This window comes from Octopus sinensis, linkage group LG29 (assembly GCF_006345805.1).
Source record: "Octopus sinensis linkage group LG29, ASM634580v1, whole genome shotgun sequence".
In the NCBI taxonomy this organism is placed as follows: domain Eukaryota; kingdom Metazoa; phylum Mollusca; class Cephalopoda; order Octopoda; family Octopodidae; genus Octopus; species Octopus sinensis.
In genome coordinates, this window is record NC_043025.1 from 14,013,672 (window position 1) to 14,027,748 (window position 14,077).

General features: G+C 40.4%; 1 protein-coding gene across 1 annotated transcript in view; it reads left to right on the forward strand.

Moving 5' to 3' along the window:
• Positions 1-2,792: 2,792 nt before the first annotated feature.
• LOC115226157 (RING finger protein 10) overlaps positions 2,793-14,077 on the forward strand; it is a 34,735-nt gene continuing 23,450 nt past the window's right edge. The window contains exons 1-2 of the mRNA XM_029797156.2: positions 2,793-4,249; positions 13,754-13,914. Coding sequence (XP_029653016.1) covers positions 4,159-4,249; positions 13,754-13,914 — 252 coding nt within the window. The 5' untranslated portion in view covers positions 2,793-4,158. The remainder of the gene's footprint in view (positions 4,250-13,753; positions 13,915-14,077) is intronic.

Below are 14,077 nucleotides of genomic sequence, written 5' to 3' on the forward strand. Positions count from 1 at the left end.
GTTGTACCTGTACTTCAAAGGGCCGGCCTTGTCACTCTCTGTGTCACGCTGAATATCCCCGAGAACTACGTTAAGGGTGCACGTGTCTGTGGAGTGCTCAGCCACTTACGCGTTAATTTCACGAGCAGGCTGTTCCGTTGATTGGATCAACTGGAACCCTCGTCGTCGGAACCGACGGAGTGCTTCCTCCTCCTAGGCTACGTCCATGCTGGGGCATCATCGCCTCGAAGCGATTTTACTTGGATGAATCGACCTCGGAAGTTATTTTCTTTTTTCCTCTTTAAGCCTGGTACTTATTCAGTTGTTTTTTTTTTTTTTGCCGAAACGGGGATGGGGATGTAAATAGACCGACACCGGTCGTCAGTCGGTGATAGGGACAAATACTAAGACACACTCGCACTCACAGACAAGTAGCTTGCTTACCAACCACATGGTTCGGGGTTCAGTTCCACTGCGTGGCACCTTGGGCAAGTGTCTTCTACTATAGCCCTGGGCCAACCAAAACCTTGTGAGTGGATTTGGTAGACGGAAACTGAAAGAAGCCCATATATGTATTACTCTTTTACTTGTTTCAGTCATTTGACTGCGGCCATGCTGGAGCACCGCCTTTAGTCGAGCAAATCGACCCCGGGACTTATTCTTGGTAAGCCCAGTACTTATTCTATCGGTCTCTTTTGCCGAACCGCTAAGTGACGGGGACGTAAACACACCAGCATCGGTTGTCAAGCAATGCTAGGGAGACAAACACAAACACACACACAAACATATATATATATATACACATATATACGACAGACTTCTTTCAGTTTCCGTCTACCAAATCCACTCACAAGGCTTTGGTCGGCCCGAGGCTATAGCAGAAGACACTTGCCCAAGGTGCCACGCAGTGGGACTGAACCCAGAACCATGTGGTTGGTTAGCAAGCTACTTACCACACAGCCACTCCTACGCCTATGTGTATGTGTTTTTGTGTCTGTGTTTGGGATAAATATCCTTAAGATGATAAGGAATGGAAAGTTGATATCGATTGATGGATTTGATAAGATGAAAATATTTTGGTAACAGTTCATTCCACGTGTGTAAGAAAGTCTGAGCGAGAGAGGAGAGCATATTACAGCATCCCATGAAGGGTTTTCTTTTTTTTGGTTTGTTTATTTACACTAACCCCCCATACCCTTGTCTTGATCATTAATTAGACCCATTGGTTGTCTTCCAACCTACAACAAAACTCATTTGCATACGCGAAAGTCGTTGTAGGATCGACTAGCTAGAGCTTTTCGATCCCTTCTACTAGTTTTGCATCGACCCCCAGTGTTTGACCCAGTTTATTGACCCCCCAAAAGCATGAAAGGAAAAGTGAACCTCGCGCTGAGTTTGAACTCAGAACGTAGCGACGGGTGAAACACCGCTGAGCATTTCGTCCAGCTCGCCCCCCTATTAATGATAGTGGTAAGGGTCCAGTCTTCGATAATAGTACCGAATGACAAAAGTGAGAAGCGAGATATATATATATATATATATATATATGGGGATATGGGGATATGGCGATCTTTCGTCTCTAGTAGACCTTTCCGTCCATTTCCGTAAAAAATTTTTTTTTTTACATATGGGCTTGCGGGAACTTTTGAAGCAATGAGAGCGAAAGAGACTAAGAGAAAGCGATTTTATGAGGAGGGAAGTTCTTTTGAAGTTACCGTGCATAGACTCTCTCTGTCTCTTCACACACACTAACAGAAGCACTTCACTTACACAACATACTGTCTGTCTCCCACACCCCATCAAACACACACACATCAATGCTTCACATGCACGGTAACTTCAAAAGAACTTCCCTCGTCATACAATCGCTTTCTCTTAGTCTCTTTCGCTCTCATTACTTCAAAAGTTCCCGCAAGCCCATATGTAAAAAAAAAAATTTTTTTTTACGGAAATCGACGGAAAGGTCTACTAGAGACGAAAGATCGCCGGGGGGGATATATGTATATATATATATATAGAATAAAAGAGAAATAAGAGTGCGAAGCAAAAAGTGGGACAGAGAGGCAAAAGGTATGAAAGTGGGACAGAAAGGGAGAGGGAGAGACAGAAAGTGTGAGAGAGTGAGAGAGAAAGTGGGACAGAAAGGGAGAGGGAGAGAGAGAGAGAAAGCGACAGACAGACAAAAGTGTAAGAAAGAGAGAGAAGGACAGAAAGTGTGTAAGAGAAGACAGAGGAAGTAAGAAAGAAAGGGTGTAATGAGCGAGAGAGGGAGTAAGATAGAAAGGGTGTAATGAGAGAGAGAGGGAGTAAGAAAGAAATGGTGTAATGAGAGAGAGAGGCAGTAAGAAAGAAAGGGTGTAATGAGAGAGAGGAAGTAAGATAGAAAGGGTGTAATGAGAGAGAAAGAGTAAGAGAAGAAGGGGAGTAATGAGAGGGAGAGGGACAGAAAGTGTGTAAGAGAAGAAAGGGAGTAAAGAGAGAGAGAGGGACAGAAAGTGTGTAAGAGAAGAAAGGGAGTAATGAGAGAGAGAGGGACAGAAAGTGTGTAAGAGAAGAAAGGGAGTAATGAGAGAGAGAGGGACAGAAAGTGTGTAAGAGAAGAAAGGGAGTAATGAGGGAGAGAGAGAGGGACAGTAAGTCTGTAAGAGAAGAAAGGGAGTAATGAGAGAGAGAGGGACAGAAAGTGTGTAAGATAAGAAAGGGAGTAATGAGAAAGAAAGAGAGGGGGGAGCGGTAGTGGTGGTGGGAGGTAGGCAATGTTTACGTCGTTATTTATAACGTAACGCAGTGACTTCCCTTTGCGCACGAGCAGTTCGGCAGGAGGAAGCACGTGACCGGAAGTGTTGTAACAACAGCAGCAGCCTCGCTGTGAAGTGAAGTCTGGAGAGAGTGTGAGTGAGTCAAGGGGCCACCGCTTGGTCTCCCCCCCGTCAGTGAACATCGCAAAGGTACCACACACTACACCAGACCCGCCCCAGCGGTCGTTCTATCGATCGCTTCTACTGGAGTCCCCTTAATTTTTTTTACTTTTCCCCCGGCTGACCCCCGAGGAGGCCTCTGTTCCCTACAGCAGAGGCTTTTGCTTACCAGGGAAGGACAAAAGTCCTTCCTCAACACCTGAAAGACCTTTCCCCCCCCTTACACCTGGACTATAACACACACACACACGTATATATATATACGTAATCCCTTCGTAGTCGATCCCTGAAGGATCTTCTGCCCCTTTTGCTAACATCAGGAGACCATCCTTATCTGCACCACCAGAGGAAAACGAGTCCCAAGTCCTTATCCCCCTACAGACACACAAAAACAAACCCCAAATACAGACCTTATTATATATATATATATACATAATATTCAAGAGACAAACATCTCCGAAGGACATTTTCATCATTCTTTGCGCATCTTAGGAAATCCTAAAGCCCTTCACTCCAACATACGCACATAGCAGACTGGAGACCTGCTTACACACATATTAGTGTCACATTAGGGACCCAGCTGATTGTAAAGGGTCTATATTATATTTAACCAGTTAATTGCAATAACTGAAGGCCTGTATCTACGACATATACACCCACTAGACCAAATCTTATAGTTTATACATCCACACACACATATAAACCATTGTATTCAGGACTTTGGTGACCCTGAAGGAATCCTTCCTTCTTGTGCCATTATATATACAACCACAACTTTCAAAATCTTGAGACCTTAGCCACAACCCCACATATATATATATACACATATACACTCAAGACCGAACCTCATAGCCCAGATATCTCTCCAGATCGAAGGGCGACCCTGAAGGATCATTATCCTTCCCTTCCTCACACCAGAGCCTTACTCTTTCTTTCCAAACCCCTAAAATATCTACCAAGTCCTAAGACCACAAGATACAGTTTAGTTCTCTCACTTTCCAACCCTCTCCAGTCCTTAGGGACCACAAGAGCAACAACTTTCCCCCGCTTAAAAACACTTTCCCTGGTCTGTCTTCTACACAGAAATTCTTTATTTGGTTCGTTTCAATGATGGAGTTTTAAAAGAAAATGGTGTTGTTACAAGAATTAAGAGCTGCTAAAACCCTCGCTGAAGGAGTGCGTGTCCCTGGTTGCAGTGACTGGCCCCAGTTGCCAGGCTGCCTGCTCCAAGACTGTCCTGTTCCGGACATTTTAGAAATAGATGCTGGAAGAGGGAAGAACTATGGACAAGAAAATAGTCAACCGAAATTCTCCGGTTCCAGTAAAGACTAACCCCGGAGAAAGGAAATCAGGTGAGTGCAGCATTGTTTTTTCGCTGAGTGTGAGTGTGGGACTGAGTGTGAGTGGGACTGTTTGTTGTGTGTGTTTGCTGTGTGACTGTAGAGGTCTGTATGGTTGTGTAGCTGTGTATATGTGTGATTGTAGGTCTGTGTGTGTGTGTGATTGTAGGTCTGTATGTGTGTGTGTTGGTGTGTGCCAATGTATGTGTTTGCTGTGTGTGCGTATAGCTGTTTGTATGTGTGAGTATAGGTCTGTGTGTGTGTGATTGTAGAGGTCTATGGTTGTGTAGCTGTGTGTGTAGGTCTGTATGTGTGTGTGTTGCTGTATGGTTGTGATTGTAGGTCTGTGTAGCTGTATGTGTGAATATAGGTCTGTATGTGTGTGTGATTGTAGAGGTCTGTTGCTGTGTATATGTGTGTGTGTGTGTTGCTGTATGTGTGATTGTAGGGGTCTGTATGGTTGTGTAGCTCTGTATATGTGTGAATGTAGGTCTGTGTGTGTGTGTGTTGCTGTATGTGTGAATGTAGGTGTGTGTGTGTGTGTGTTGCTGTATGGTTGTGATTGTAGGTCTGTGTAGCTGTATGTGTGAATATAGGTCTGTATGTGTGTGTGATTGTAGAGGTCTGTATGATTGTGTATATGTGTGATTGTAGGTCTGTATGTGTGTATAGCTGTATGTGTGGTCGTTTCCATATGAGTGTGTGCGGGGGAGTTTCTTCTTGTCTAAATGTGTTTGTATTGTGTGTCTGTGTGTGAATCTTTGTATGAATGTAGGTCTGTGTATGATGTATGAGTGTGTGTGTGGTGTCTTGTTTTTTGTTGTCAGTATGTGTGTGTGATTGTTTGACTGCGTAGTTATGACTATTTGTGGGTCTGTGAATGTGTCTAGCAGTCTGTATTTATAGAGGTGTGGATGTGTCGGTTTATATATATATATGTGTATGTATGTATATGTATGTGGCTGCTTGTGTAACTATATTTATCTCTATGTGTGTGTTTGTGTATATACATATGTGTGTATATATATATATATATATATATATATATATATATATATATATATATATATATATATTTATATAAGAGTGAAATTATTAGTGTGTGTGAGAGAGAGAGAGGACAGATTGTGTGTGAGAAATAGTTGTTGTTGTTAACCTCTCAGCAAAATAATAACAAAAGTATTAAACAGACAATATCAGAGGCGTTCCAGATATGACCATCTTTATGTGTCTGAACGATTACTGTCAATATATATATAGGTTCAGTTGAATATGGTACTTAAGGCACCAGAATTTAGGATGGTATTCTCCATATAATACAAAATAAGCAACAAGGATATCATCCAGAGGTAATGCAGTACGATCGTTTCAGGCGACTCCATTTAACTGAACAATGCAAATATTGCATCAGTTCTTAAAATGTAGGGCAACCTTCAGCTGCACATATATATATATATATATATATATATACACATACTCTTCTACACTTGTACAATATAACTTAGTAGTGTTGCTATTTCTAGCACGCCGAGTTACCACCACGAAGACGCCGTTTGACTACCTTCCAGAGAAATACTGACTTTATGACCGAAGGCAATCCAACCGTGACCTCCATGTCTTTTTAAAATGATGTCTACATTATCCCAGCTGTCCTCACTCTTGTATTTTTTACAGAACAATATTGTGCAGTGTTTTAGGCAGATTTAGCTGCTGTTTCTAGCGGCCCAAGCCTCCACTTAAATGCTCCATATTTGGTTTGGCTGTGGTTTCATCTTAGGCCGTGTCCCACACATATATAGATTTGTATGTGTATATATAAAAATGTATATATGTGTATTTGTTTTGTGTGTATATAGGACAGATGTGTATTTTATTTAAAAGATGTCATCTAAGTAGATTTGGCTGCTTTTTCTAGCAGTTTGAACGACCGTGTCCAGGTATCTTCCTTGGTATTATACACATATCGTTTGTGTGTGTATATGTATATCACCAGTGAGTGTATGTATATATATGTGTGTGTGTATCATGAAAATATATACGCATATATATATATATATATATGTGTGTGTATATAATGTATGTCGTGTGAAAATATATACGTATATAATATATTTACATAGGTATATAAAGATTAGATGAGTGTGTGTGTGTGTATATATATATATCGCCAGTGAGTGTATGTATATATATGTGTGTGTGTGTCATGTGAAAATATATACGCATATATATTTACATAGGTATATATATATTATATAGTGTATGTCATGTGAAAATATACACCTATATATATTTCCATAGGTATATAAAGATTAGATGAGTGGGTGTATATATACTATAAATATAAATAAATGCACGCACGCATGACTCAATGTTTTTCTCAATATTCTGCTAAGAACCAGTTGTGTGTATAAATATATATATATATATATATATGATGACATGTATGTAGTCAAGTTTGCACAAGTTTTTTTCTGTAAAGTTTAAATGTCCAAATAGGCCAACACCCAGCTGGTCTCTCTCTTCTACATTTGGTGGGATAGCCTCAGATATTAATCTCTGTGTGTGTGTGTGTCTGTATGTATATATATATGGAATATAAATTAGAGGTGAGACCTCTGTTATGCAACTCAAACAGTGATGGACTTAAACCAAAACATAACAGATATCTTTATAAACCATAACTAGATCTCTAAAAGTATAATATATATACACACACTATCTATCTATCTACCAGTATATCTCTATCTATCTATTTATCTGTCTATCTATTTATCTGTCTATCTATCTATCTAGCTATCTGTCTGTGTATCTATCTATCTATCTATCTATCTATCCATGTATCTATCTATCTATGTATCTATCTATCTATATATCTATCTATCTGTCTATCTATATATATATCTTTCTATCTGTCTATCTTTCTATCTATCTTTCTATCTATCTTTCTATCTATCTATCTTTCTATCTATCTATCTATCTATCTATCTATATATATATATATCTATCTGTCTATCTATCTAGCTATCTGTCTGTGTATCTATCTATCTATCTATCTATTTATGTATCTATATATCTATCTGTCTATCTATCTAGCTATCTGTCTGTGTATCTATCTATCTATCTATCTATGTATCTAACTGTCTATCTATCTATCTATCTATCTATCTACCAGTCTATCCATCTATCTACCTATCTATCTGTCTGTCTGTCTATCTATCTATCTCTATCTATCTATGTGCGTTTAAATTAACACACGTAGGCATACTTCGATATCCTGTATGTATATATATATATATATATATATATATACACACACACAAACACACATATATCAACGCACCAAACTCTCTGACCTCCAGTCTCTCATGCGTTTTAAGGTGTGTATATACTATATATATATATATATACACACTGCATTATTGTCCCAGCATGGCCGCAGCCTTCGAGCTGATACATTTTTAAGGATTTCAGGATTTATATATACATATATATTACTCAAAGGAATTCCAACTCTGTTTTTCTATGTTTTATTTATATTCTTTATAATATTAATGTAGAATATATAGCATTGAGTGTCTTATTGAATAGATGAAATATTAAGGGACTTTCTTGCATTAAAAGCAGTCTTCAGGGTCCCAGGTTGGGACAGGAGTGTTTTATATATATATATATATACATACATACATGCACACACGTGCGTTTAAATTCCTATGTATGTCTATATATTTGTGTATGTATTGCAATTTACACGCACGGACGTCTAAGCAAATATACTCAGAGACACACGAGGCGTTTGAACGAACAATAAGAATATATATGTGCATTTAAACTAGCAAATACGGTGTGTATAACCGCGTTTGAAACAATATACGTATATACTCCATGCGTTTCAACGAATATACATACATACGTATATATATATGTATGTATGTAAACGCTCGTTTAAACTATGTAATGTTATATATATATATTTTATGGCGATTGTCTCGAGTAATGTTCTATATAATTGGTAATTACTCATTCACCATTAAACACATGTGTGTATAATGTATATACATACGTATATGATGTGTGTGTGTGTGTGTACGTGACTTGCTCTAGCATCGTGTTGCCAATTAAGATAATTATATCACTCTGACATTAAGCCACTGTATATATATATATATATATATATATATATAGGCGATGTTCAAAATGAAAGATTGCTTATATATACTCTTTTAATTGTTTCAGTCATTTGACTGCGGCCATGCTGGAGCACCGCCTTTAATCGAGCACCTCGACCCCCGGGACTTATTCTTTTTTAAGCCCAGTACTTATTCTATCGGTGTCTTTTGCCGAACCGCTAAGTGACGGGGACATAAACACACCAGCATCGGTTGTCAAGCAATGCTAGGGGTACAAACACAGACACACATATATATATATACGACAGGCTTCTTTCAGTTTCCGTCTACCAAATCCACTCACAAGGCATTGGTCGGCCCGGGGCTATAGTAGAAGACACTTGCCCAAGATGCCACGCAGTGGGACTGAACCCGGAACCATATGGTTGGTGAGCAAGCTGCTTACCACATGTATAATATTGTCTGTAAAAATCATAAATCCGAAAGAAGCACACTCTAAGATGTAGAGCAGTGTATATGAAAAATAGGGAAGGTCGGTTTATGGGATTATCTCGGGTTTAGCTTGAAGGTGTATCGTTAGACCCCAAAACCTTTTATGTACTGGAAACCTAAAGTAATCTCATAAATCGGCCTTCCCCATTTTTAATATATATCGAAATTACTACGATGATCCGGTTCTTGACTGAAGACTGAGGGCTTCGAATGTCCTGTCTGTGTTTGTTGTACCGTCTTCTAAGTTTTTATGCGTTCTTGTCTCAGTTTGTATTTTTCTACATATCATAATATATGTATATATATTTCTTTACTACCCACAAGGGGCTAAACATAGAGGGGACAAACAAGGACAGACAAAGGGATTAAGTCGATTACATCAACCCCAGTGCGTAACTGGTACTTAATTTATCGACCCCGAAAGGATGAAAGGCAAAGTCAACCTCGGCGGAATTTGAACTCGGAACGTAGCGGCAGACGAAATACGGCTACGCATTTCGCCCGGCGTGCTCACCTTTCTGCCAGACGCATACGTACATATATACACACGCACGTGTCCCCTACATATATTTGTATATATTCATGCACGTTAGATATACACCATATACAGTATAGTAGTGTTTCGCAAACGGGGCCCCCATGTGATTCCTGACGGTTCATACAACCCTTTAGGGGTGCTTACGAGATTCTGTTGTTAAAATTTCCGAGCAATAAAATCGGTTATACTTCTACACCATACAAAACATTTACTCTCTTTTGCTTGTTTCAGTCATTTGACTGCGGTCATGCTGGAGCACCGCCTTTTAGTCGAGCAAATCGACCCCGGGACTTATTCTTTTGTAAGCCCAGTACTTATTCTATCGGTCTATTTTTGCCGAACCGCTAAGTGACGGGGACGTAAACACACCAGCATTGGTTGTCAAGCAATGCTAGGGGGACAAACACACACACACAGACACATACATATATATATATACATATATACGACAGGCTTCTTTCAGTTTCCGTCTACCAAATCCACTTATAAGGCTTTGGTCGGCCCTGGGCTATAGCAGAAGACACTTGCCCAAGATGCCACGCAGTGGGACTGAACCCAGAACCATGTGGTTGGTTAGCAAGCTACTTACCACACAGACACTCCTGCGCCTATTTGAACAATATTTCTTAATTACAAAAAATATAATTAAGCATCGAATGGCTATGAGGGTCCCCGAGTAAGAACTTGGTGAGGACTCCTGCGTTATGCAAACCCAGTCACAGACATAATCCTGTGACGAATCGTAGTTTTGATAGTGACTTCGAAGTTTCGGTCTGGTTAGCTTTAGACTGGCACAGTTGTGTAGGTAAGAAACTTGCTTCCCAATCACATGGTTCTGGGTTCACTCCTACTGTGTGGCACCTTTGGCAATTGTTTTCTATTATAGCCCCAGGCCGGTCAAATACTGTGAGTGGATTTCGTAGATGAGTCTTTTTGTGTGTGTATTTATATATATGTATTTGCATCATCATCGTTTAACGTCCGCTTTAAACTAATCTAATACACCTGTGTTTGTCTTTTGTTTTTGTAAATTCCAACTAATATATATATCATCATCATCATCGTTTAACGTCCGTTTTCCATGCTAGCATGGGTTGGACGGTTCGACCGGGGATCTGGGAAGCCAGAAGGCTGCACCAGGCTCCAGTCTGATCTGGCAATGTTTCTACAGCTGTATGCCCTTCCTAACGCCAACCACTCTGTGAGTGTAGTGGGTGCTTTTTACTTACCACCCGCACAGGTGCCAGGTGAGGCTGCAACAGCCACGGTCGGATTGGTGTATTTTATGTGCCACCGGCACGGAAGCCAGTCGAGGCGGCGCTGGCATCGGCCACAAGTTGGATAGTGCTTTTTACGTACCACCAGACCAGGGATCCTGGCTGGTTATATACGTCTGTGTGTGTATTATCATTTTTAATTTGTTACACTACATGATAATAGGTCAATAATATCTTTGCAAATATTTTTTCCTGAATTATTTTCTCCATATATGAGAATTATATTATAAGATGTAAGTTATACAGAGTACAAATAATGCCAGAAAATAAAAGCAGAGGAAGTAAGGTGTTTTAGACCCGACAGCTGTTTCTGGGAGCTCAGATCCATCATAATGTTGGTAGATGTATTTCATCACAATATGCAGGCTGTAATGGACTTTTAATTCTTTACTTCCTCTCCTTTAATTATTCTCTGTCGTTTGTACTCTGGAAGTTGGATCTATTAATATACTTAAATAGTTATTGTTTTCAGCCTTTGCCTTCCTTCTTTTTACACATACACACGTTTTTTTTTATAACCCAAGCTGTTGTATTTAATTCGTTTATCTGCCTAATTACCTCTGCCCCTCTCTCTCTCTCTACACACACACAGTCTGCCAAAGCAATGTCTATGCACATCAGGAATGGAAAAATCTGTATAAATATTTAACTTGTATAATTACCTCTATAAATACTGTTTTCGGTGTTTTATCAAATTGCAATCACAGGGAATTAAAATAGTTCTACAGGTTTGTCCTTTCTTGAAGTGTGTCTACATTTTTTGGTAGAGTTTGTATGTGTGTGTATATATCTCTCTCTTTACTCTTTTACTTGTTTCAGTCATTTGACTGCGGCCATGCTGGAGCACTGCCATTAGTACTTATTCTATCGGTCTCTTTTTGCCGAACCGCTAAGTGACGGGGACGTAAACACACCAGCATCGGTTGTCAAGCAATGCTAGGGGGACAAACACATATATACGACAGGCTTCTTTCAGTTTCCGTCTACCAAATCCACTCACAAGGCATTGGTCGGCCTGGGGCTATAGCAGAAGACACTTGCCCAAGATGCCACGCAGTGGGACTGAACCCAGAACCATGTGGTTGGTAAGCAAGCTACTTACCACACAACCACTCCTGCGCCTATGTCTGTCTGTCAAACTTTTCTTATTTCTATATCTATAAAACAGTCCTTGAATGAAAATTGTATGCACATTTTGGTTTGACGGTTAATGCCGTCGAAACCGAGGCTAGGATCGAGCTGAAAATTGGCAGGGATACTAAATGCATGGTGAGGATGAGACCTGTGATGGGTAAAATTTGCAAGCTATAAAGATGTGGTTGCTATGGCAAAAAGAGTGATTTTTTATCAATTCAAGGGGGCACAGAGCTTCTCTAGGTTTGTGCAATTGGCTTTTAATGCCCAGCGGCATACACTGCAGGCTGTTGTGCTTAATAAACATACATTTGTCGCAAATTTCCGGCTAGGAAATGATTTTTTATTGTGGAAAAAACGAGTGCTTTTTGTCCTCATTTTCATCTTCATCATCGTTTAGCGTCCGCTTTCCATGCTAGCATGGGTTGGACGGTTCAACTGGGGTCTGGGAAGCCAGAAGGCTGCACCAGGCTTCAGTCTGATCTGGCAATGTTTCTACGGCTGGATGCCCTTCCTAACGCCAACCACTCCGTGAGTGTAGTGGGTGCTTTTTACGTGCCACCTGCACAGGTGCCAGACGAGGTGGCAAATGGCCACGATTGGATGGTGTTTTTTATGTGCCACTGGCACGGGAGCCAGGCGAGGCTGGCAAACGGCCACAATCGGATGGTGCTTTTTACGTGCCACTGGCACAAGGCCAGTTGGAGCAGCACTGGCAACGGCCAATTTTTAATAAAATTTTCGTTTTTTTTTTTTTTTTTTTCTCATCTTTAAAATGTGGCCCAAGTAGACCCGAATGAAATCGGGTTATCATACCAGTTTTCTTTATATATTCTTTTAATACGACTGTCTTTTGCATTTACGACAAAGATATGCTCGGATATGAATTATCAATGCCATTGACTCATTATCATTATCAATGTCCTACTTTCCATGCATGTCTGGGTCGGACAGAATTTGTTGAGGCAGATATTTCCTCTGGCCAGATGCTCTTCCCATCACCAACCCACACCTGTTTGCAAGTAAGGTAATATTTCCCCTTAACGAGACCTGTTTCTCATACAATTCTGGTGATGAGGTTATTCCTTCAATGGTTTGCGAGTACTACACAAGGTCAAGACAAAAACATGGCATACTCTTTTACTTGTTTCAGTCATTTAACTGCGGCCATGCTGCAGCGCTGCCTTTACCAAACCTATTTCTTTTCTACCCACAAGGGGCTAAACACAGAGAAAACCATCAAACGGATTCAGTCGATTACATTGACTCCGAAAGGATGAAAGGAAAAGTCGACCTCGGTGGAATTTGAACTCAGAACGTAACAGCAGACGAAATACCACTAAGCATTTCACCCAGCATACTAACGTTTCTGCCGCCTTATACCAAACCTGCCATACACACACACACACAACTGCAGCTTTATATGTAAAGATATATACACACATATATATACTCGTAGACATCCGTTGGTCTTGAGAGGCCCTGGATCTGCACCCAAAGAAATCATGTCAGCTACTGATGGCGGTGCAGTGTCTGTCGTAGCTGTATAGGCCCACATGGGATTGGCAGTCAAGCTAACAATGACTGCATTTGAAGGAGCCCTCTGCCAGTGCCACTGGGTTTACCTTCCATCAAGTGCGCTTTTCTTTGATGCTGAGTTCTTGTTTTTCTTCTGCTCCCTTCATTCCCTTCCACAGTATTTGCCTCCAGTATGGGGGATCATTTGCAGCCTCAGAAGAGAATTCATGTGCTGTTTATCTTGATATGAGATAACCATGTCGCACACTTGGTTGTGATGCATGTGCCTGGTGTACCCTTATCAGACGGGTATACTGGGCTTCGTATATTTGTACCCCAGTGTCACTTTGATGGCATGCACTGCTCTCTCACTCAATAATAATAACAATAATGATAATAACTGTAATATTATTAATGTTTTCTGTTGCAGACCCTGTCCGATTTCAACGCAATAACAAGAAGAAAGAGAATGGATCACGTCCATACCAAGATGTTAACCCCTATAAGAAACCTTTACCTCAAAGAACCCGGTCGGCCAGTGACAAGAGACCACGGATTAGGGGTAATTTCAATGACAAGCCGAGGAATGAGGTGAGTCCGTCTGTGTGTCTTTGTTAGTCCTTCTTCCCCTCTCTCTAACCCTGCTGGAATTTCCATCCCTCTGGACAAGTTTTCTTCATCACCACCACCACCACTTGTGTGTGTGTGTGTGTATATATATTAATAAATAAAACATATGCATATATGCATACAT